At 41.7% G+C, this 23,773-nt stretch overlaps 5 protein-coding genes across 11 annotated transcripts; 4 read left to right on the plus strand and 1 right to left on the minus strand.

Annotated features, from left to right (window-relative positions):
* Window positions 1–267: 267 nt before the first annotated feature.
* rack1 (receptor for activated C kinase 1) lies at window positions 268–4,050 on the plus strand. The gene is made up of 8 exons (XM_071506888.1): window positions 268–485; window positions 1,008–1,179; window positions 1,925–2,072; window positions 2,393–2,488; window positions 2,741–2,851; window positions 3,195–3,335; window positions 3,576–3,686; window positions 3,938–4,050. Exons 1-8 carry the CDS (start codon window positions 377–379, stop codon window positions 4,001–4,003), a joined length of 954 nt encoding a protein of 317 aa, XP_071362989.1. The 5' UTR covers window positions 268–376; the 3' UTR covers window positions 4,004–4,050.
* Window positions 4,051–4,188: 138 nt separating this feature from the next.
* On the plus strand, window positions 4,189–7,558 carry nme5 (NME/NM23 family member 5). 2 transcript variants are annotated; one of them, XM_071506890.1, is made up of 5 exons: window positions 4,189–4,773; window positions 5,739–5,944; window positions 6,768–6,868; window positions 6,961–7,079; window positions 7,243–7,558. In XM_071506890.1, exons 1-5 carry the CDS (start codon window positions 4,726–4,728, stop codon window positions 7,324–7,326), a joined length of 558 nt encoding a protein of 185 aa, XP_071362991.1. In that variant the 5' UTR covers window positions 4,189–4,725; the 3' UTR covers window positions 7,327–7,558. The 2 variants fall into 2 exon arrangements, with proteins under 2 accessions (XP_071362991.1, XP_071362990.1); XM_071506889.1 differs by having other exon boundaries at window positions 4,189–4,823; window positions 7,243–7,444.
* Window positions 7,559–8,936: 1,378 nt separating this feature from the next.
* hnrnpaba (heterogeneous nuclear ribonucleoprotein A/Ba) lies at window positions 8,937–12,764 on the plus strand. Of its 2 annotated transcripts, none has more exons than XM_071506886.1 (9): window positions 8,937–9,080; window positions 9,603–9,832; window positions 10,262–10,430; window positions 10,521–10,679; window positions 10,773–10,904; window positions 11,025–11,115; window positions 11,254–11,409; window positions 11,510–11,595; window positions 12,038–12,764. In XM_071506886.1, the coding sequence occupies exons 2-8, from the start codon at window positions 9,618–9,620 to the stop codon at window positions 11,578–11,580; spliced, it is 993 nt and encodes a 330-aa protein (XP_071362987.1). In that variant the 5' UTR covers window positions 8,937–9,080; window positions 9,603–9,617; the 3' UTR covers window positions 11,581–11,595; window positions 12,038–12,764. The 2 variants fall into 2 exon arrangements, with proteins under 2 accessions (XP_071362987.1, XP_071362988.1); XM_071506887.1 differs by having other exon boundaries at window positions 8,995–9,133.
* Window positions 12,765–13,137: 373 nt separating this feature from the next.
* On the minus strand, window positions 13,138–17,266 carry phykpl (5-phosphohydroxy-L-lysine phospho-lyase). Of its 2 annotated transcripts, none has more exons than XM_071506879.1 (13): window positions 17,004–17,266; window positions 16,491–16,609; window positions 16,221–16,380; window positions 16,058–16,132; window positions 15,885–15,972; window positions 15,679–15,795; window positions 15,454–15,536; window positions 15,137–15,362; window positions 14,673–14,827; window positions 14,072–14,161; window positions 13,823–13,956; window positions 13,682–13,726; window positions 13,138–13,324 (listed from the first exon to the last, which is right to left on the minus strand). In XM_071506879.1, the coding sequence occupies exons 1-12, from the start codon at window positions 17,060–17,062 to the stop codon at window positions 13,683–13,685; spliced, it is 1,350 nt and encodes a 449-aa protein (XP_071362980.1). In that variant the 5' UTR covers window positions 17,063–17,266; the 3' UTR covers window positions 13,138–13,324; window position 13,682. The 2 variants fall into 2 exon arrangements, with proteins under 2 accessions (XP_071362980.1, XP_071362982.1); XM_071506881.1 differs by having other exon boundaries at window positions 17,145–17,265.
* LOC139637908 (protein FAM53C-like) lies at window positions 17,128–23,737 on the plus strand. Of its 4 annotated transcripts, XM_071506884.1 has the most exons (6): window positions 17,128–17,763; window positions 18,555–18,718; window positions 19,902–20,148; window positions 20,253–20,313; window positions 20,396–21,228; window positions 22,177–23,737. In XM_071506884.1, exons 3-6 carry the CDS (start codon window positions 20,065–20,067, stop codon window positions 22,426–22,428), a joined length of 1,230 nt encoding a protein of 409 aa, XP_071362985.1. In that variant the 5' UTR covers window positions 17,128–17,763; window positions 18,555–18,718; window positions 19,902–20,064; the 3' UTR covers window positions 22,429–23,737. The 4 variants fall into 4 exon arrangements, with proteins under 4 accessions (XP_071362985.1, XP_071362983.1, XP_071362984.1 ...); XM_071506882.1 differs by lacking the exon at window positions 18,555–18,718; XM_071506883.1 differs by lacking the exon at window positions 17,128–17,763 and having other exon boundaries at window positions 17,774–18,718.
* Window positions 23,738–23,773: the final 36 nt, after the last annotated feature.

Below are 23,773 nucleotides of genomic sequence, written 5' to 3' on the forward strand. Positions count from 1 at the left end.
CCATGTTGTTGCTTTTGAAACAAATAAAAATGTCAGAGTTGCCTCAATGATATTTCTAATTGAATATTTATTCTATAAACTTCTCCAATGAATGCGCTTCTGTTGCTTAATTACAGATCTATGAAATGATTGCGTATCCTTTTGGTGTCAGTGAGCAGTAAATTCATGTCAAATATGAACATGTGTAGAATCTGTTAAAGTGTCAAGTCCTCATTTCCCAGAGTCCTTCGCGGCCTGTTCCCCTCCTCATAGCTTTTGCATCCGGGTCTGTACTTCCTTTTCCTCTGTGCCTAGATGCGATGAGGACTTAGGTTTCCCCGGACCTCTGAAAAATCCGAATCCATCCTTGTAAAAGGCACCACCGAACCTCGCCAAAATGACCGAGCAGATGACAGTGAGGGGGACCCTGAAGGGGCACAGTGGATGGGTCACCCAGATCGCCACTACGCCCCAGTATCCCGACATGATTCTGTCGGCGTCCCGAGGTGAGGCTTCCCCTCCGCCGGCTCCGCCAATATGGCTCTGATAGCGCTAGGCAGCTAGCTGCTCTGCTGCCGTAACGTTAGATAAACGACGATACAGATGTTAGTGGCACATGAAATACATAAAACCAGCTGTGAAGACATATAATGTTTTATACAGGTTTTACTATGACACAATCTGTTGAAGTTAGAGAGAAAGACACCGGTTAGCCGTGCTAGCTAACACTATCAGGCGTCATCAGTACTTCTCTGCATTGTATCTGTAACACGTGTAATAACAGTCAGTAGTTTCGACTACAGGTGTGAGTGCAGACACGTAACTGTGAAGTTAGATGCACATATATGTGGCCCTAGCAAGAGCGCACTCCCAGTCTTTGTATATTGGACCTGCTAACTGTTGATCAAATGTTTGACAGCTTTCCCTGGAAACGCACTCGCCCAGTGCTGAATATTACATGCTGATGTTCTCAATGTGTTTGTTACCGGTTGGAAATAAACTGTGTTTTTGCTTTGTTTGGTTTCCAGACAAGTCTATCATCATGTGGAAGCTGACCCGTGATGAAACCAACTATGGCATCCCCCAGCGCTCCTTGAAGGGCCACTCTCACTTTGTAAGTGATGTTGTCATCTCCTCAGATGGACAGTTTGCCCTGTCCGGTGCCTGGGACGGGACCCTCCGCTTGTGGGATCTCACCACGTAAGTGCCAAGAGTGGACATCTCTTCACTTGGTCTGATGTCCTCTATAGGGTAAAAGTTGAAAGTACGTGTTACACTAAACAGCAGTGGGGCCACAGGTAGAGGTCATGCAGGAAAATGAATACTCTTTACCCAGAACCACTGAAGCCAGGCCACAGGAATCATAAACGATGCCAAAATGAAAGTCAAACTGTCATCTTTACCAGCAGTTAACTGACTTTCATGACAGAGCTACACCAGGTGTGCATGAAGCCCTCCTTCACGTTAATAGGTCAGATCTGAGACAAACCCTGTGTAATTTGTGTGGTCAGCATCTTAATGGATCTTGCCTGTAATGAGCACCTTGGTAATGTTGTTGTCATTATTATTCCCAAAGCTGTTACTGACTATTTTAACAGCTAACATAACGTGGCTGATTTTTCCTGTTGCTGGAAAATATAACAACCGTAGATGACAATACAGTAGGTCACCATTTAGTGTCATAGGAAACAGTAAGGGACCTCTCTAACAGCTATGCAAGACCATCAATGACCGGTGTGTGCTGTGAACACTGATGTTGCCACTAGATCATAAACATTCTTTGTCACTTATAAACATAGACAATTGAAAAATAAGTTGACTTCACTCTTAAATGTGTTGGTAGCCTTTAACTGTAGCAGTATTAGACATGCACATGTTTACTTCTACCGCGTCTTGAGATGGACAACAGTTGTGATCATCTGAAATGTTTGGTATGTTTCCCCAGTGGCGCCACCACCCGCCAATTTGTTGGACACACCAAGGATGTTCTGAGTGTGGCCTTTTCTGCTGATAACCGCCAGATTGTGTCTGGCTCCCGGGACAAGACCATCAAGCTGTGGAACACTCTTGGAGTCTGCAAGTACACCATCCAGGTGAGCTGCCAGCTGACCTTTCTGTCAGTGGAATTAGTTTTGTGGTTTTAAGTACTAGGCTATGTCATTGCACTACTTTGACTACTTGAAATTTGGCAATCCCTGCTAGTTAAAAAAAAAAAAAAAACAAAAAAAAAACTTTTCTCAATCACAGTTTAATTTGATGTCATAAGGAATATGCTGCTAACCTGATCATCAGTGGAAACATTAGTTTTGCAGGACTAACCAAAACACATAAGTGTAGAAATTTATGATTTCTCCACCTTGTTTACCTGATCAGAGATGGTAAATATCTTTCATTTTACCTCTTGAATGTGTAGGATGAGGGCCACTCTGAGTGGGTGTCCTGCGTGCGCTTCTCCCCCAACAGCAGCAACCCCATCATTGTCTCCTGCGGCTGGGACAAGATGGTCAAGGTATGATGTTACTTTTTAAAACTCTCTTCTGCTTTTGTCTTTGAGTTCCCTTACTTTAGAACTGTGACTTAAAAAATGAGCCTGAATGAAATTTTCATCCTAAACTAGTTAGCCCAGTGCTTTGGAAAAACTAGCATGTATTATCTGACCACCTCAGTGATGAAAATGTTTGAGGGCAAAACCCAGATAGCGTTACGTGGTCTGGTTTGTACTTCTTAGGTCTGATGTAGTCTGCCTGTCCTTTGCTCCTAGGTGTGGAACCTGGCTAACTGCAAGCTGAAGACCAACCACATTGGCCACACTGGCTTCCTGAACACAGTGACTGTCTCTCCTGATGGCTCTCTGTGCGCATCTGGTGGAAAGGTATGATATAAACGTATTATTATTGTACGCTGTCACAGGATTTTTTTTTTTTTTTTTTTTTTCCCCCACACTCATTCTGAATCCAATAGAAACACTAGCTGAAGTCCAGCTTGCAGGTTTCAACTGTGATGAAAACTTTAGATGCATCTGTTAAACAGTGATGATAAAGAGGCTGTTTCTGAGTGGTACCTGCACTTTAAAAGGTTGTTAGTGCTGAAGATTTGTAATGTTTATGCAACAAAGGCCTAGTCATTAGTTGTCACCTATCATGTACATTGCCCAGAAATTATATGTACGGCTTAAAAATATGGTTATTGAAGAATACCTTTCTCTCTCCATTCAGGACGGACAGGCCATGCTGTGGGACCTGAATGAGGGGAAGCACCTCTACACCCTGGACAGTGGTGACATTATCAATGCCCTCTGCTTCAGCCCCAACCGCTACTGGCTGTGTGCCGCCACTGGCCCCAGCATCAAGATCTGGGTAAAAGACGTCATCCTAAATACCTTATCAGTATATGGTGCATTAGCATCATATACACTGTAGCTATAGTGTAAAAGTCAGTGATGAAACTTTGAATGCCAACTGTATTCTTTGATGATAAAGAGGCTGTTTCTGAGCTTTAACATAGACAAATTTGTTTGATGTGTAATTTTGGATGCAGTAACCTCTGTCACTAATCCATTGCCACCTCTGTCTGGTGTCTTCCTTCTTGCCGTGTAGGATCTGGAGGGCAAGATCATTGTGGATGAGCTGAGGCAGGAAGTGATCAGCACAAACAGCAAGGCTGAACCCCCACAGTGTACTTCTCTGGCATGGTCTGCTGATGGACAGGTACAACACACTCAGCTCTGTAGGACCTGTCACTACAGATGTCTGGCTATCCCACTAATTGGTGGTTTTAGTGTTTTTTCTACCCCAGTGATTATACCCATTCACTTATAACTCTGATGTCCACTGGTGACAGTCCTGCAAATATGAGGGGCACTAGAAACACACTTATTTGAGTATTTTTGGAGAAAATGTAGGACTATAAAATGACAGAATTTGAGTATGTGTTAATGTCTGTCCCTGTTTCTTTGCAGACCCTGTTTGCTGGCTACACTGACAACCTGATCAGAGTGTGGCAGGTCACCATTGGAACTCGATAAGAACTTTTCGTCAATGAAACTTTGAATAAAAGACTGTTTGAAAAGAACGTGTGTGCTTTTTTTGCTTTCAACAATGTATGATATAAATGATTGTAATAGACACATGCTACAATGTTTACAATGTAATGTATATTGATTACAGGTTGAACTCTTATTTACATTTTAACCAAATTTGTATACCAGTTAGTAGGGACAATAGTGATTAACAAACCAAAATATGATTTAGGTCAAGGGTTTATTTAGAAGTTTGCCTACAGTTTAAGAAAGTTAGATTTGGAGATGACAGTCATTTTGGCCACTTATGTCAAAGCTAATATCGGGTTCAGTGCAGAGTATGAGTATAATACGTCATTTTTCATACAAACTCTTGAAAGGACCTGTACACACTAAAAACTTCAGTACGGCCAATATCTATTAGGACTATTGGTTGCGGCAAAAGCGTGAAACTTTACGTAACGTTACTTGGAAGCCGAGCCACATCGATTTGTACGTTGTGTGGATTGTCCCGCTTGGCTTCCCGTAGACGGGTAATTGTATCCTAGCAACCTAAAAACAGACATCGCGACCGTGGGGCTGTGGTTTAAATAAGTAACCACACTTCAATATTCTTACTTATTTTTTTTTTTTTAATGAATTGCTTTTTTATGTTAAACGTGAGGCCGTAGATGCTTGTGTGACTTGCGTGAAGGAAAGGATGGAACAAAAGTTACATCCTCGCATTTATGTGGAGAGAACCCTGGCCGTCGTCAAACCGGATGCCATTCACAAAAGTGAGGAGATTGAAGACATTATCCTCAAGTCGGGGTTCACTATTGTGCAGGTCGGCGTAACAATTGTTGTTTGAAAATGCAGAGAGAGACACAATAACGTAAAAATCTGTGGTTTACAGCGCTTTCTAATGCAACAGATATTTCATACGAACATTTACATATGTCATGAGAGAGACAGTTTCAAATATTACCGATGTGCATTATTGAGTCAAGAAGGGGTTGATATTTGACTAGTGATTTTTGAGGAAATAGTTAATAACTTTTTTTATCGTAAGATGTTCCTACATAAGCAGATAAGGCGTTTCCCCTACTTTGTGTATCGTCTCATGATTATATTATTAACTGATTTATTGCACATATATTGTCATCCGCTGACGGATATGTAACAAGAAACCGCTGTACAGCATTGCCAAAGATTTTTTTTTTTTTTTTTTTTTGAGGAACGAAAGAAACAGTTTCACCATTATGTAGTTTGTCCACCAGAGAGCGCTGACAATGCTCTACTAAGCGCATATCGTGGTCACACAAATTAAAGTGATCCTTCTCAAAAATGTTTATTACTGTTTCAACAGTATTGGATGATATATGATCAGACGTTTTATTTATGACTTCATACATACAGCATCAGTGGGGAAACACCAGAGTCACTACATTTATGTGATTTCTGTTTTCAAGTCAAAATAAGATTATTAGGATTTGTATTATTTTGGTGTAAAATTCTCCAGCAAATTGAATCTTAAAATTAATTTCATTCTTTTGAAGGTCTGCTAATAGACTGAACGCCATGTGCATAGTCTCAAATATTTTCTGACGGACAACAACTCACTTAAGACTATGATAATTTTTCTTACTCATCTGAGCTGTTTGAGAATGATAAATGAGTGGATTCATTCTGATCCACTAAATGTGATTCACCTTTCTCCAATCGTCTCACTGAAGTGTCCAATATTTCATCCCTGTGGCAGAAGCGGAAACTGCAGCTCAGTCCAGAGCAATGCAGTGACTTCTATGCAGACCAGTATGGAAAGTTCTTCTTTCCCAGCTTGACTGCCTTCATGAGCTCTGGCCCCATCATTGCTCTGACTCTGGCCCGCAACAACGCTATTGCCCACTGGAAGTCCATCATAGGGCCTGTCAACAGCACCAAGGCTAGAGAAACTCATCCAGAATGGTATGTTTGTTACTTATAATTTATAAGGTGTTAATTCAGACTTTTGTTGTGTTGTTTGTTTATTTTTTATAAATAAAATGTATTACAATGATAGGCATTTTGACTGACTCACTGCTTAGGAGGGCCAGTAATGGAAAGTGAGGCATTTATACAAACCAAGTTTGTGATCCATCCCAAAATATCATTATGTGTTTGAAACAGAGCCTGGTATGAATACAACAGACCTTCATTAGCCTATACTTAGGAAAAGGAGAATTAAACACTATTGATTTCCCTACCAAAAAGAGTTCAGTAAATGTCTCATACATATGTGTAGTGGACAAAATAATAATGATACTTTATTTGTATAGCACTTTTCAATATGAGTAACACATTGCTTCACATGAGTCAAATATAAAACATCCAAACAAATCAAACAAAATAATAACATTAGGTCAAACATACTGTTTACATTCCCTTTACAGTTTTGAAAAATTACCCTCATAATATTGTCTGTGGTCTTGGTACAGTGTGGATGCACCTTACAGTGACTCCAGTATTTGCTCATATATATAATTCATTGTGATTCTGAGCCCTAGCCTCTGACTATCAAGTCATAAAATGACTGACTAATAGGAGTCATAATGGTCAGAGACCAGGACTCAGAGTTATCATACTTTATGACAAACAGTACATAGTTCGGCACACTCCATGAATGCAGATTATCCTTTGATTTGACTCTTTTTTGATTTGTCGTTTTTGTCTAAAGAGGCAGGCTAAAGGTCTGCGGTCATGACAACCCACGCAGGAGTATTTATATGAATGTGCTGTTCTTTTTCCCCAGCCTTAGAGCAAAATATGGCACATCTGACCTGAAAAATGCACTTCATGGCAGTGAGTCATTTCATGCAGCTGAGAGGGAGATCAAATTTATGTTCCCAAACTGTGAGTAATACACACTCACACATCCTGTTGTTCATATAGAAATGTGGTATTGTACACGTAGGATTCTGGACTTGACATGTTTCTCTCTTCAGCTGTTATCGAGCCCTTTCCCTCAAGAGAAGGAATTGAAGAATACCTGAGCAGATATGTAAACCCAACTCTGCTACATGGACTTACTGAGCTCTGCAAGCACAAGCCACACAACCCCTGTGTAAGTGCTCACTGCTCAATATTTTGAGATATACAGATGAACATATTTATTCATTAGCCATTATTTATTGCAGCTAATATTACTGTTACTGTTGTTTGCTGGTCTTGCTTTTGGAGTCCCTGAAACATCGTAGTCCAATTTCCTGCACTTTTGTTTACAATAGGTTTGGCTTGCTGACTGGCTGATGAAAAACAGTCCAAACAAGCCTAAGATATGTGATGGGGTCACTGTGGAAGAAGCAGAATGAAAACAGGTGAAAAAAGGGGAAGAATATATAATATCAGTAGTATTTTAACAAATGTGTTCAATACTACAATAAAAAATAAAATGTATTTTCAGCACCAATCATCTGTTATATTTGCTTTCTATTTAAGTTAGCATATTTATGAATCATTTATTCTTTTTTAGCGCTTCTCTAAGCAGTGTGACTTGATTCATAATCTGAATTCAAATGCAGCACGTTTAAATAAGAGCACTAACTGGTCCAAATCATTCAATAAATCAAATATCTCTTTATTTTTTGATAAAGAACAATCTGCCTAGGAAATCAGCCAGGGTGACAAAAATGTTCCGTTTCATTACTGAACATGATTGCACTGAGTGAACTGGAGGAATTGTATGACCTGAGTTGAAATGAGAACATCGACGAAGTTGGGACCACACTCTCAGAAACATGTTTTTGTTTACAGACCTTCATGTGCATATGGCTGTTTGACAAATGTTGCTGAGCGTATAAAGTAGATTAATTCAGTTAGTCAAATGAGCATTGCAGTGTTTTATTCAGGCATTCACAGCAGTTTGTGTGGCAGCTGACAGACTGATTATGTGAGAAAATAATCCCAAAAACCAGTGGTAGTATTGTGGGTTTTTCAGAGTTTGTCAGCAATCGAAGAAAAAAACAAAAATACCTAGCGTAATTATTGAGACATGGCTGGATGTTTAAGTCAGTCTCTATAGGATATTTGAGTCTTGGTTATTTGGTCTGCAGTGTGTAACTATGATTGTAGCTTTTCATATATGTGTTTCTTAACTCATTGTCCGGGCAGAGGGCTGTAAAAGACTGAAGAGCTGCAGATTTTTGGACTGGCTCTGGTCCCTGCAGGCCACACAGAAAAAGCAGGTATAAAAATAGATGGATGGTTCATAAATCAAGTGAGTGGTCAAACAGACCAAAATATGCCAGTTAATGTCAAACTCTCTATTCCCTAATGTCTGCAAGATTTTGAATAAATAAATAAACGAATACCAGGAACAACTTAAAATGCATTGCAGTACAACACAGCAAATTATGACCTCATTACTTGTTGAATCAGCAACTCTTTGACAGCCTGATAAAAACTGCTTACAAACTCAACAAAATAGTGTTTATTGAGAGCCTGCACTGTACTTCAGTATGTATTTAACTATTTTATTTCATTATGTCCAACCCATGCTCAATGTTTCTCTTAAATCTGTATAGTAGTCACTGAATTAAATGTCCACGTACATTAACAAGTGACAGCTCTTTATGTATATTATTTAGATATTATTATTATTATCATAATATATGATAATAATCTGACATTTCACACACATTGTCCGTTCATTTTTATACGCAGATGGATATGCTACTGTTGCATTTGGCTACATTTTTGTCAGATTCGGACTTAATTGCAATGCAGGACAGACAAATGTTAAGAATAGCGCCCAGAAACATTATTCGACACAACGTTTTCGCTGTTTCGAGTTGAAATAGACGAGCTGGGTACAAATCGTTCATTAAAAGCAGAAAAGGTACTCTGAGTTCCTTCCTGTGTGTTACGGGCGTGAACGTCTCCTGTGAAAAAAAAAAAGCAGCGCGTATTCCATTGGTCGAAGCCGTGAGTGACAGCAGCTATCAGCCAATCAGACGCCGTCTCCTCAGAAATGTGTTTTTTTTTCTGCCGGTTCTAGAAAACCAACCACGAGTTGTCGTCGTGTGGGAGAATCCATCTTGAAGAGAGCTCTCCGGTTGTGTGACCAGTAAGCAGATTTTCGTACTACTTTAGCCTTGGTTTTTCTCATTATATTGTCACGTAAGTACTTCGATTGTTGTAGTGTTTTCGTTGTTTTTTCTTGTAGAGGTAGATGAAATGTCTGTGGTTAGTAGAAAATAAGAACCCAGATAGAGTGCGGTTAGCACGGCCTCAGCATTACGTAACTGCAAATTTGAGTTGTACGGTCTCGGCTTGGGTTATCAGTGTGAAACAGATGGTTCAACTTGTTATAATCTCCGGCTGTAAGCACAAATGCACCTTAAGATGTTGGTCGGTCACTGTGTTGTGTAAGTAAACGTTACTCGGTTGCCATTTGCCGGTACTCGACAACAAATTGGGCTTTCTGGGAATGTATGGAGCGCGGCTGTGCCGGCCAAAATGGTGGGAAACGCTATGTATTGGCACCATGTAAATGGCGAAGTGTGTACGGCATGAGGGGTTATATAATCTCCGTGATTTTATAAGTTAATGTTTTTGTTTTTTTTTTCCCCCCTTCCTCTGGGTTTAGGTATAATAGTGCAAAATGTCCGAGACGGAACAGCAGTATATGGAAACATCGGAAAACGGCCACGAAGTCGACGATGATTTCAACGGAGCCGGCCTCACCGAGGAGGGGAACGACGACAGCACCGCGAATGACTGCGGGGAGGGCGCGGGGCCCGACGCGGACGGGAATTCGCAGAACGGCGGCACCGAGGGCGGCCAGATCGACGCCAGCAAGGGCGAGGAGGATGCAGGGTGAGTCTGAAATGGCATCGTGTGGTTCTTTAGCGATACCAGACAGTTATGATACGCACTCCTGGTTTGCCGTGTTTCTTTGTTCAACCGGCCTTTGTTGGCGCCATGTGCAGAGTGGAGGGGGGGGATGGGCGCTTCAGCAGGGATCAAATCTAACATGTATTGGCTCATGAGACGCAGTAATTACGCGGTGTGTGCTGTGGTCGCACAGCGATTTTTAACTATATTGAATAAATGTCGTAAAATAGCCTGAAGCTATTGCAACTGTAGCCGGCCTCCCTACGTCATTGGGTCAACAGATGTTGTGGAACAGTGTGTACATTTACACCCCCTCCTGCCCCACAACCACCCCCACCCCCCCACACAGCCATATAAAGTTGGAGTAGCGGTGCTGCCTGTAATGCTAAATGTGTCTCTTTCTGTGTTTAGGAAAATGTTTGTCGGTGGTCTCAGCTGGGACACAAGCAAGAAGGATCTTAAAGATTACTTCTCTAAATTTGGTGAGGTGACAGACTGCACCATAAAGATGGACCAGCAGACAGGCCGGTCAAGAGGCTTCGGATTCATTCTCTTTAAAGACGCCGCCAGTGTAGACAAGGTCAGTGGAAGGAATTATGTTGGAGCTCAAGAAGTGTGTAAGTGTGTATACGGGTGGGCAGTTTTCAAAAAAAAATGTTTTCCTCCTCAGGTTCTTGAACAGAAGGAGCACAGGTTAGATGGCCGACAGATTGACCCCAAGAAGGCCATGGCCATGAAGAAGGATCCAGTCAAGAAAATCTTTGTGGGTGGCCTTAACCCTGACACTTCAAAGGAAGTCATTCAGGAGTACTTTGGCACCTTTGGAGAGGTAAGACACGCACTGGGTTTTGCCTGTATTTGAAGTTACTGAATGGTTACAATGATTCTAACTGTTTGCTGTGTTTGTTTTTCTTTAATTTAGATTGAGACCATTGAGCTTCCCCAAGATCCAAAGACGGAAAAGAGGCGGGGATTCGTATTCATCACATATAAAGAAGAGGCTCCCGTCAAGAAAGTTATGGAGAAGAAATACCATAATGTTGGTGGAAGCAAGGTAATAGCATTTTACGCATTATGCATTCAGGGGAAATTGGCTGTAATGTACTCAGTTTCATAATTTGCTCTGTAAGCCATTTCACACTTTAATATAACATGCGCTTTCCTGTTGTTTCAGTGTGAAATTAAGATAGCCCAGCCCAAAGAGGTCTACCAGCAGCAGCAGTATGGTGCCCGTGGATACGGAGGACGCGGCAGGGGCCGTGGAGGTAAGCACCTTTTATGTGCATACTAGAAAAGTCCCTCTTTTAACCTTCATTCAATTGTAGATCGAAATTTTTGTGGATTAATTGTCTGGGTCTTGTGCGCTGGAGAGTTGTGACAAAGGCTTCACCTGTTGTTTCTAGGCCAGGGCCAGAACTGGAATCAAGGCTACAATAACTACTGGAACCAGGGATACAACCAGAACTATGGCTACGGACAGCAAGGCTACGGATATGGCGGCTATGGCAACTATGACTACTCTGCTGGTTATTACGGCTATGGGGGTGGCTACGATTACAGTAAGCGATAAGTGCCCCCAGGGAAAGAAAAAGAAACTTTATTTTCTTGGTCCTCCTTGTTGTACAGAAGAACTCAGTCCCTTTTTCTCTTGTCCTCCAGACCAGGGCAATACAAGCTATGGGAAAACTCCAAGACGTGGAGGCCACCAGAGTAGCTACAAGCCATACTGATCACACGTAGTGCAGGTATGCATTTTTGCATCATCCGTGGTAGTATGAGAACATAGCTGTAACCATTGGTGCCTTTTTGACCCCAAAGATCTCCATCTACTCTAAATCCATTCAAGCATTGTGGTGGGGTTAGGGTAGGTCGTGTTGTGGGGTCTGTGATCATTAAAGATGGATTCATTCCACCTGTCAGCCATCTTAAGATGCATCTCTACAAACACTACTTGATCAATAAGGGTTGAGTTGGTGGTGGTTGAGAACAGGAATGAGGACCGTTCCACCTTTCACCAGGGTGCTACGTGTAATAGCTAGCGGTCGTGTGTCCCCCCCCTCCCCCCAAAGTGTGTCTGTCCATTCACTGACCTGTCAAACTCATTCATGCACCTGTCTGTCTCTGTGTAACTGCATGCCATATTTGGTTTATTCTCAGTAACGTTAAGCACCGTGTTTTTCTCTTAAGGTCTAAAGTAAATAAGAAAAAGAGATCCATGGTCTGACCACAGCGAACATGGACTCTGGCTTTTCCTTTGGAGTTGGCAGAAATTTGGACTCATGCTCCATTTGTACAGATCAAGTGAGGAACTGGGGAAGCAAATGTCACTTTTCCACTTTTTATTTTATATTGTTTTGTGTCCATTTACATTTCCAGTGATGGAAGTGTTATTTTTACTGTACTTTTTGGTACCTTTTTGAATCTAATGTATTGTATGGTTGTATTTTTACATGTCTACTGGATTTACAGATGAGCAGGAGCAAGAGCTTTTAAAGCTCATAAATAAAACAATTTTGCTTTTTTTTTTTTTCATTTTCTTTTGGTGTTTCTAGATCTTTAGTTATTTTCTCCCGTGCTGAGTGTTGGATGCAAGTTGCATGGCTTCAGATGTGGGGTGAGGTAAAATAAGGGATTTAAACTATTCAAAGGGTTCATTGTAAGCGTATCAATGAATGTTTGCAGATGGCATAGTAGACGAAGACAACCAGCATCTTCTTTTTTTTTTTTTTTTTTCTTTCCTTTGGCTTTTAAGGAGATTCTTCCCCCATCATGTCTGCAATTTTAAGTGGCTTTACTAGTGTTATTCAACTGAACGCAAGCCTGTTAATGTAAGAGGGTACTCCCTCTCTCACTGGAAACTCATTCCTCTAGTGTCTTGGGCAAATTGGTAGAAATAAACTTTTGGTTTATATTACACATGGATCTTTTTGTTATTATTTGTAAAGTTAATGTTAAATGTTTTGTACTGTTAAATGGCTTGCTTGTTTTTGTCTTGAGTAATGTTAACATCTCTACGGATGCCTCTTATGGAAGCTGTGGGAGAAGGCTTCACTACCTGCAGGATAACTGGCTGAGTGTTAATACCCACCCCACTAGATGTGAAACTGCGATACTTGAGAATTTTTGTGAATGTGTCCAGGAGTTAAAGATAGTGGTCTGGTAAGTGCTTATCTCAACCATAATGTGTATTGAGAACATGTTGCTGATCAGTATTATAAGCTGGGACTAATTATTTTAAATATTTCAACTGTGGGTAAAAGAAAAGTCAAAACAGGCAGAGTGAAGAATTAGTGTTAACTGTTTTATTTGAAAAAAAAAAAAAATTATGGAAGTTTATTAATGTCACGTGAGCATCTTGTATATCAATCATCTCCCAGGTGGTAAACAGCTGGCATCACTTAAAATATGATTACCTCCATTTGGCTGGGTTTCATCTGAGAGCTCTGTGCAAAACCATAAACTGACACTGAACACCTGGGGTGGAAAAAAGAGATTTTACTTTTAGGATGTACGGGTCCACACAAATCACAGTACCATCTACTGTCACTACTTTTCCCAAAATTTAAGCTTTGATATGAAAAACATTTACTGCTAGAGACAGTTGTTATACATCAGACTTTAATTCATGCATTTCAAAAAGTGACCGAGTCCCCACACTGGTCAGTGTTGAGTGCAAGGCGGCAACATGTTCTGCCAGGTGAAATGACTGAACTTGTTTGATCTACTGGAACCTCAAGTATAGACATTCATATCTCTACCTCTGAACTTTATGAATGTGACCATCTGACAATGTCTGATGCAATTAAAGGTTTTTCTACAGGTTTAACAAACCTTAGATGTCTTCCTTTTCCAGTTTAAGCTCACTGGCTTCCACATCTGTGAGAACAAGAAAATGTAATTTAATTCTACACTTCAGTTAAAAATGTGTGAAACACTCTCTGGGTGTCTTTTACTGTTGATACTGTGATTCACCTGTGAGGATGCGGTCAATACATTGCACCACCAGTTCTGCATCCTCCATACTGAAGCACATAGGAGGTTTAAACTTCAGGACACTTTCCCAGGGGCCATCTGTACTGACACAAATTCGATCTTCCTCTTTCAACCTGATGTAAAGGGGACCACATGACAGAGAAGGTGTATACAGGAGATGAACACAGACAGTGTAAAGATAAAAAGTCCAGAACTGTATCCATGCACTGAAACCCCTTAATCCCCTACCTCTTCACCACCAGTGCTGCTGTATCTGTGGCAGGAGTCCTCTGCTCTCTGTCTTTGACAAGCTCAACCCCCACAAACAGTCCTACACCTCTGTAAAAATAGAAAAAAACATATTTTTTTGTGAGAGATTTTGGTCTGTTGAGATGAAGAAATTAGATAAATACTGGCACATGGGGATATATTGCATGCTTACAAGTTTCTTACATCGAGACATAATAACCTTATTTTGAGGAACACGGGTGTTTTCAACAGAAAACACCTTCTGTGTTCAGAAAACAGAAAAGTTAGACTTTCAAGCACTTAGTTATGCAAACGCAACTGATATTCTTCTGTATAATTTATGCTGTATCATGCTGTAGGTGTTTAATTAAGATGCACAATTTTGTGGTTGCTGAGCACATTTCATTGTCATTACCTCGCTACAACTATTTCAAGCCTAAGCGCCCCAGTGTGAAAAATTAGTGCAGCTAATTACAATAATATCAGCTCTCCCACCACAACAGTCGAGCACTGTACATGCTTTCACTGGGCTCTGAGAACAGAAAAGCATTGGCCTTTATGAGTTTGAAGAGCTGGAGTGTACGAGTCACCACATCCTTACCTGACATCGCCAATTATTTGATGTCTTGTTTGTAGCTTAGTGAGCAAATCTTTAAGATGCGCTCCCACTCTCATGGCATTTCCTCTCAGGTCCTCCTCCTCTATCACATCAAGGACTGCCAGGCCAATTGCACAAGACACAGGATTCCCTCCGAACTGCATGAAGTTAGAACATTTTGATTTAATCTTGTTAATATGCAACAAGGGGTAGTCGAAAGAAATATTATGTTACACATGGAAAAATGTAGTTTGTTTCTACTGCCTTTCTGCCTTAAAAGAGCCTATTGTAATGTAACTGACATCGGTTGATTCTTCCTGAGACGTTACATTTACTATGACTGTCATGATTTAATTCAGACTTAAAAAATAATCAACCTATTCCTTATCACAAAAGTTTGGAAGAGCTATAGATGCCAACTTGAAGCAGCATTCTTTGATATTTCATTGAGGTTACTGTATAGTCACCGTATTGAAGTACTCCACTCCATTGGCTGTGAAAGCTCCAGCTACCTCCACAGTGGTTGCCACGCATGCCAAGGGATGGCCGTTGCCCATCGGTTTGCCTAAGGTCACTATGTCAGGACAGAAACCCTCCCCCTGCAGCTGGAAAGCCCAAAAGTGACTTCCCACACGTCCAAAACCTGTCTGCACCTCATCTGCCACATACACCCCACCAGCTGCGCGCACATATCTGTGGGGCACGAGGGAAGTGTACCATGTCACCGTTATTGTACATGTGGCTGGGAAAAAAAAAAAAACCCGAAAACTGAGTCAACACTCACTCTGCAACTTTAGCTGAGTATCCCTGAGGGAAGATGATTTGTCCTCCAACACTTGGCAATGATTCAGCGAAGAAGGCACAGATCTGTGGTAAAAAGGTAATACTTAATTAGCGTAAATGTTATGCACTGTTAATGTTTATAACAGCATTATCCCGGGTGTCTCTTTATAATAGTAAGTGTTTTGAATGTTACTTATATTATTCAGGCTGCAAGGAATATGTGTACCTTACGGCCTTTCTTGTGCACCTCCTCTATCAGGTCTTTCACTGTATCAGCGTATGCTTGGCCTGGGTTGGGATGATTCTCTCTGTAAATGCCCCTGTAGGTGTCTGGTAAAGGTGCCTAGGTGGATGGAACACATTTTTTCAGATCGGCAGGAGTCAACTGTTGGTCAGCAGTTTGTGTAATGAAGATCGTATAAATTTACACACCACATGAACCCATTCTTTCTGTCCTGCCAGTTTCCGGAACTTGTAAGGACTAATGTCGATGAGGGACATTAGATGTCCATGGTATGCACTAGTATAAAAGAAGAGTTAATTGCAATTGATAAGCAAGTGTACCGGCAGTGGGTGAATGCGTCGCATTAGAACACAATACTTACTGGTCAAGCACAATGACATCCTGATGTTGAGTGTACTGCTGTGCCAAGCGTAGGGCAAGATCATTGGCCTCTGAACTGGAAGAACAGACGTAAAGTCAGTGGAATGAGACTTCAGGAATACCACTGTGTAGGGGCTGTGGGTGTATCAAACAGTCTTACTCACCCAGAGTTAACAAAGTAGAACACACACAGTTTCTCAGGCAGGGTGGCAGCCAGACGGTCTGCATACAGGACTATGTTGTCGTGCAGGAATCGTGAATTTGTGTTCAGGAGGTCCATTTGTGCTGCTGCAGCCTTTGTAATGCTTGGGTGACAATGGCCCACTGAAACAGAAAACATCCCGATTGTTTGCCAGCAGAGGACAGGAGTGTAATGAACTTCACTCATTAAAGGCAATAAACACGGCCTATGCACTGAATGATAAATGTCTCACCATGATGAACATTGCTGATGCAGTCCAAGTAGCGCTGGTGGTTTTCATCGAATAGATACTGTCCTCTTGCTCTTACTATTTTCACGGGGTCGTCTTGATAAAAAAGTCTGCACGACTGCCTGTAATGAAAGGAATTAATAAGTGTCAATATTATTTCTGCATGTAGGCCTGCAGCAGCACAGTGTGCACCGTCGCGGAGCTTCATTTTTGGCCAGCTGGTTTAGTTAGTTTATCGTCTATCAACATATGCATTTTACATTAACTGGTGATTGTTGGATTTATTTCGGCGAGGTCTCAAAATCTCGCCACACTTCACAGACACAGCTGAGCCTGCAGAGGGTGAAAATGACGAATCTGCGATCTGCGACCACAGGGAATGAGGACAGGTAAACAAACATCACCAGATAGCTTGACCACAAGTCAACCTGGAAGACCAGATTGGGATTGGTCCCATGAATATCAGCAAGCGCCGCGAAAAACAGACAATGCTTGTCAAGATTCATTTAAACCTACCCGATTAATCTCTTCCTCATTGCGAGAGTTTCTTCTTTCCTGAGTTTCTGGAGAGCCATGACTTTCTTTGGTTTCTCTGTCTCACTGTCTCTCACTAAAGACTGATGTGGCAGTGATGGAAGTCTGCCCCCCCCCCCTCACCATCAATGTCTCCTTCCCGTTGGACCTGTGTTTCCCGGGGCTCCCCCTCTGCTTTTGAGGTTTGAGGCGAGGAGAAACACACGGGGAAAGACGCCTTTACTCTGACTTCATAGAACTGTTTTGCTGTCTCGTCATCCAACGCGCATGCGTCAACTGCAGATCTGGGTTCAATTATCTTAAGCGTTCTGCATAGATTTTCTTTATTTTGCATATATAGGTGGGCTATGTAAATGGCATAGCTATCACATTATTCGACATATATCAGAAAACTGCGTTTGAATTTCGCTAAGACATTGTTTGGTCAGCTATTGAGTTGATGCTGTAACTTTATTTAGAAGGGTCTAACTGTGGGGCTCTGACTGGCACAGAGACGTATGAAATAGCATAAACGTGTGTTGCTAAAATGTTGTGTCTTTTTAGAAACACGTGAATAAATGTCATATTTGAAATGTATGTACTATATACGAATGGTGGACTTTTTTTACGGGCGATTTTTGAGGCAGTGTATTACAAATACCTCCGTATTGGTATCGTCCAGAGGCTATAAATACTCCGCTTAACAGTGCTCTGTCCGATGCGCTGAGTGCAGCTTCGGTTGCTAAGGAACCACTGAATGCAGGTAATACATCAGGACAGCTGTAGCATGCTAGCGTGCAAACAGGCTGCGTAACCAAGCTAACGCTACAACTAATTTAGATTCATAATATCGACCCAACCTATGAATTCATCATCGGCCTTTTCTCACATTTTAGTCTAACGAATCGTGGCTACAACTCGGTACAATGACAAGCTGTTACCTTGTAGCATACAGACAAAATGTAAGCAAACTAATGCTAGTAACGTTAGTTAGGGCACTTGTTATCCTTTCAGCTAGCTAACAGAACCGGCTAATAACATGGTGCTCCGCAGGCTGCATCGTGTCGCTGAGCTAGCTTACTATATACTTTACCCATCAGCTAAAGTCGCAATACGATTTAGCCAGTAAATCCAGCCTCGTGTTAATAAGTCCTACATGGCCAATGACACAGTAGTCCTGCAGCTAACATTAGCGATAACGAAATGGATTTATAATTTTAATTGGCTAACACAATCGTTGTGCTTTTTAGATGAGGGCAAGCTGCGCAATACTGACTTAAACTTATGTGTTGGTTTGCACGTCAGTGAAAACGGAAAGTATCCGTAAGTCAAATCAGAACGACATAACCTAACTAATAGCCTCAATCAGAAGTGTTGTGTGCTAGACGTGTCCCGCTTGTCGTTTTGAGAATCATGTCATTAATTTGTTGTAACATCAACATTAAAGTTTCGAGGTCAGATTTTAAAAGTGATGTTAAAGTTCTAAATCAGCTGGTGGGTGACAGTTCTGCTCTTGGTATTTCTGAGCAAATGGAGGTATTTTGTTTCAAGCAGAGGTCCTCTTCCTAGTGGCTTCTGCCACAGGACGAGGTTCAGCGTGTGCCCCTGTGCCGGTGAAGTAGCTTGTCCTCTGGCATGTGGAACTAGGCTAACAGTGTAGCACCATGTTTGCCACAAGGAGGAAGGCCCTGGAAGCCACTTCTGACTCCCAACAGCAAGTACTGAAACAGTGTCTATTCAGTGTACAGAACTCTAAACGTCGTCAACTGTTTTAATTCAGATTAAGACACACAATTTGAAGTTGATGCAGTTTATACATTAATATATGGTTTGTCAGCATTAAATGTGCTCTAAAGTTTTGGTGCTCTGCACTTCTAAAGAGCAGTGCAAAGGTTAAAGGGTCATGTTACATTTGTAATACATCATCAGATAGAAATAACATGCAGTCTTTCAGTTTGAGATGTACATGTTTTAACTGTGCAAACGTTTGCTGGGATTCTTTACATCAGCCAGTGCAGGTTAATCTTCAAAAATGTTTGTGGATTCAGAGACCGTTAGATCTTGTTAAATCTTAAAAGCTAACTCTGTGCTTGTGGGTTACAAGGGAAATGTCTAAGGAGGGTGTGTTGATGAAATGTACACACAGGCTGTGTTGTAGTCCTCAACTCACGAAGCACATCACACCATTTTGGCTTTGCCTTGGTAATATAAGCCCTCGAGACCTGGTCACTGTTCTTTTGTCCCTTTGCAAAGATACTATGGCATGCGTCAACTCCTATCCCCATTCATTTTTCACACACTTCCCCCATCCTTTCCCTTTTTGGCTCTCCCTCCCCCTTCCATTCTCTTCACAGCTCACAACTCTTGTCATTTGTGTTTATTGGACCCAACTGACTTTGATTGCCATGGCATTGCCCTAGAGGTTTTCACTGGTGGGCGTTCTCAGCATTTTCTTTGAAATTACATTTGTTCATGTTTGTAGTTCCAATAAGAAGTGGCCATGTTCACTGTGCATGATGGAATGTGAAGTGTTTCTTTGTTCTGGGTCTCTTCACATCCATGCGTGTTTTCTCTGCCTTTTGTGAACATGAACTTCTGCCTCTGCCTTTCATGTGTGAAGAAGGCAGCATGTAAATCTGAACCTGGGTCTCATAGAAATACATGGCCCATACTCACACAACACATTTATTCAGTCATTATGTTCCTTTTTTTGTGAGATGTTCCACACAATAACAGTTAAACCATGTTGAAGAAAGCCCCCATTAGCAGCATTTACACTTCTGTCTGGTAAATGTATAAGCTTCTGTTCAATGAAGAGCTTTCTCTGCAATGTGTGCTTAACTAATTTCAGTCAGTCTTGGACATTTTCTCATATGGATCCCTTCTCATCTGTCCCTGTAGGTGGCATAAAGATGATGGTGGAATAGTGAGCAAGCAGGTCAGTCTGGCTGGTTGAGGTGTGGAGGGGACACCACAAACCACGCCAGGATTCTGACTAATAGAATTTCCACTGCCCTCAGTAAATCTCCTCATCCATGTCTGTCCCTGGATCGTAGCTACAATTATGGTCACACTTATCACAGAGCAGCTCCGTAAGCAGAGTCTGGAAGAGCCTTATCACAAGGCTTTCTCATTCAATGTGAATGTGGTAAGTTAGAAGCAAAACAAAATCCTTTTTTTCATCCCTTTTTTAAAAAAATGCTCTTTTTCCTTGATTCATCTGAATTGGTTTAAATTATGTTTCTGTTTCAGTCATTACCTGCAGTGGGCTCAAGTCCCACTGTCTCATGGAGTGCTTCACGATCGAGACAGGGTAAGTTCATTGAACGAAGTGCAGCATTTGCAACCTATTGGTGGGGGGGATCTGTTTCATGTCTGTCTTTTGACACTTTCAGAGACCAGCTCAGCTACACACCCATCATCCAAAACCAATCTTCTGGATGATTCCTGTGGACTTGATTCCCTATGGCCTCCTTCCCACGCTGGAGAATGTCTCCAGAGAACAGAGGTGTCCTTCATAGACAAGGCTTTCCAAAGCTCACCTCCGCCACCACCTCCAAAACGCCACTGTCGGTCCCTCTCTGTTCCAGAGGACCTGTCTCGGTGCCGCTCCACTTGGCATCCTAGTGCATCCAAGGTTTGGACCCCAGTCAAACGTGGCTGCCAAAGTGGAGGAGCATCTAGTTCAGGCTCTGGAACCAGCTCTTTGCCACTTTGTGGTCCCAGTTCCTCCTTCACTTCTTCCTCCCTACACTCATCTTCTAGCCCTACCTTCTTTAGCTTAGCACTGTCCTCTGATTCCCCACTACCATGGAGCTTCCCATGGGACCCCTGTGACACACTGAAAGGAGCCTGCTCTGCCTCCTTTGCTACTCCTTCCTCCTGCTCCTCTTCACCGGCCCCCCTGATTTCTCACTCAGTGCTGCAGCGCCGCTTCTCCCTCTCCCCTGTGCACATTCAGGAACCCTCTGTTGTGCTCCTGCCCCCCCAGCCCTCCCCTGCTTCTGCCCTGACATATGGCTGTGCTGGCATGGAGCACCCAGCCCTTTCTCCATCTCCCACTTCAGCCTGCAGTACACCATCCTCCTCTAGGCGTGACCCTCATCCGGCACTGCCGCGATGCCACTCACAGCCCTGCGATATGCGCAAACCTCGCTTGAAGAGGCGCCATGACCCAGATGTTCTCCCATACCCCAGGCCAGGCCTTGACTTCAGCAAGATGACACAGGTGAGCTAGAAGGTCCAATGGACTGTCACGGTAGGTAGTTGCAGTCAGTCTTTTATATTGGTGCATATGTTGAGATACACAGATGCTGGTTAAGTATCAGTAAGTGTTCAGCAGGCCTGAGTTTGTTTGTGTACATTTTTCTGTTGTCTGGAACTTGGAGGGTAATAATTGGCCTCTGGCAGCACCCCATCCCCCACAACAGTTAAGCTTGACTCCCCTATGCCATCACAGGTCCTTATTCCAGATAAGGATTTTAGTGAGAAGGCCCCCACCCCCCCACCCCCCCCAAAATCTGTTTCCATATTCCTGTCTCACTCACATCAGTGCAGCCAGAGTTTGACCCAGAGACATGTCACAGGTTTCATTGGTTGTAACTGCTTAATAAAACATATGAGAAGTTCATAAAGGCTGTCCAGGTGAAATCCTTAAGACCTACCGACAATTACCTTTTTCCTAACCCTCATTTATTTTCTGCGAATGTCACCATGACAAGCCACCCTGAATGCCCTCAAAGTTAGGTAACAGGAAGCTACAGTATGTTAATTTGCTGGCAGTCATGATGCTTGCATACACTTTCTAATCTATGTGTCAATAGTCAGGTTGTCTGTTACATATTTATCACATTTAACAGGATTAAATGACATTCATGTAAATTACATCATTTAAATAAGGAGTCTCTAGATTGCAGTTTTAACTCTATCAGTTAATCTATACTTAACCAAAGAAACAGGCACTGCCATCCATGCAGAATTCCTGGAATTGCCAGTGATGTCATCACTGCACCACCTTTATTTTATTACCTTTGGGTGTGGAACCTGGTATCAGTATGAAACTGATAATTCAGCTGCCTTAATGAGCATTGGGAAAGAATTTTAGTGAGGTGTTCTGCCACATGTTTAACAGGAGAATTGTCATATGATGCTCATGATGCTTCTGTCTCCTGTGTAGATTGGTAATCGTGAGAGCCTAGAGGGTGGTACAGGTGGCTGCATAGTTCCAGTGTCTTCCCAGGCAGAACAGCACTTGGCCTTCTCCCCTGCTGAGTTTCTGGGACGAGCCAGCATTGGGCCACTAAGTGAAAGTGAAGAAGATGACGAGGAAGAAGATAAAAGAAAAAGGACTGTTATAGATGGAGGACAAAAGATTGTTTTTGAAAGAGACTGCACAGAACTGGACTTGAACCTTATAGAGGAAAACTGACCACTCCTTGGGTGCTCCCAGTGTGATTACTGCATTCATAACCATGTTAAGCACACCTGTAGGCTTTGTGCGCTTTTCTGGCAGAATCCTTGGGAACCTGCTGCCCTCCTAAGGCATATGACCAGAGTTTGTAATCAAGAACCAAGTAATTAGGAGCTAATATCAAATTACAATATTATGATTGTAACACTTGAGCTAGTTCACTGTTCAACATTTCACAAAAATGTCAGTGCCTGCCTATTCACTCCATAGGGAAATGTGCATGAGCAAATAAGCGAGTTTTCATGCACACAGACTTTTGGCATATATTTCATATTGACACAAGTCTTAATTAACATTAATCATCAGTATGCATCTTGATATCCTTACATATCCTTATCAAAGAACACTATGTACTGCAGTAAATAGAATATTCTTAATATTTCATCATAAGTGTTTTGAATACACACTAAAGGCAATAGTTGAATGGGACAGAGGTAAGCATTCCTCAGAGCGCCATCAGAAACTGGTGTGTAGTCAGTTTACTTTTGTATTCAGGTTTCTGAATTTGGACATGAGAGTATGTGAGCTGGTAAACGTGGACATAATGTTGCCGTGTGTAGGTCAAAATAATATGCGAGTAGCCCAAACAACATAAGAATACTATATGTAAATGCTCTCCTCCTGGTTGAACAGGATACATTCCAAGTTTTTGCTGCAGTTCCTTAAATCCCTCACAAACACTTAAAAAAAAAAAAAAAAAAAAAGTCTTACTTTTACTGCTATTTTGTAATTGATTTAGCCTGTCCTTTTGGAGCCACTCTACATCATCAAAGGGAAGCTTTTCTTTTGCTAGAAGAAAGGATAGCTCACCCTTTTTGTTATTTACTTTTCTTTTTGGAGTTTTCTCAATTTCTTGGACATAAACACACCTTTTTAGCAGTCATACTGATGATATTGTAAACTGACCATGCCTTAAGCTTAAAATACAGAGTTCTTGGTGCTCTGGTCTTCTTTTCACAGCCAGACATTTTTGCAATCTCCATTTGCGCTGATTCAGATATTTTTGAACAGGTGGCACATGCACTATAATAGTCAGTTGAAAAACTGAATTGATGCTGCAGCTGGACTTCATAGGGCACAATGAAATGTACTGTACGGTGGTTAGAGTGAGTACACACGTCGAGCCAATTCTATGAGTGTATGTGACAAAGGTGGTAGTGATGCAAATGATTTGGTGGCCTTTCAGAAATGATTTTTCATGTGTTTTCAGATGGAAATATTACTGTTGCACAATTTATGTACAAATAAAATTTAATAGAGAATGATATTTTTTTTTCCAAAAAGTGTCTTGTCTTCCATTGAA

The sequence above is a fragment of the Trachinotus anak genome, unplaced genomic scaffold (genome assembly GCF_046630095.1).
Source record: "Trachinotus anak isolate AG129_WGS33_773 ecotype Australia unplaced genomic scaffold, CSIRO_AGI_Tana_v1 ptg000021l, whole genome shotgun sequence".
Taxonomy (NCBI): Eukaryota; Metazoa; Chordata; class Actinopteri; order Carangiformes; family Carangidae; genus Trachinotus; species Trachinotus anak.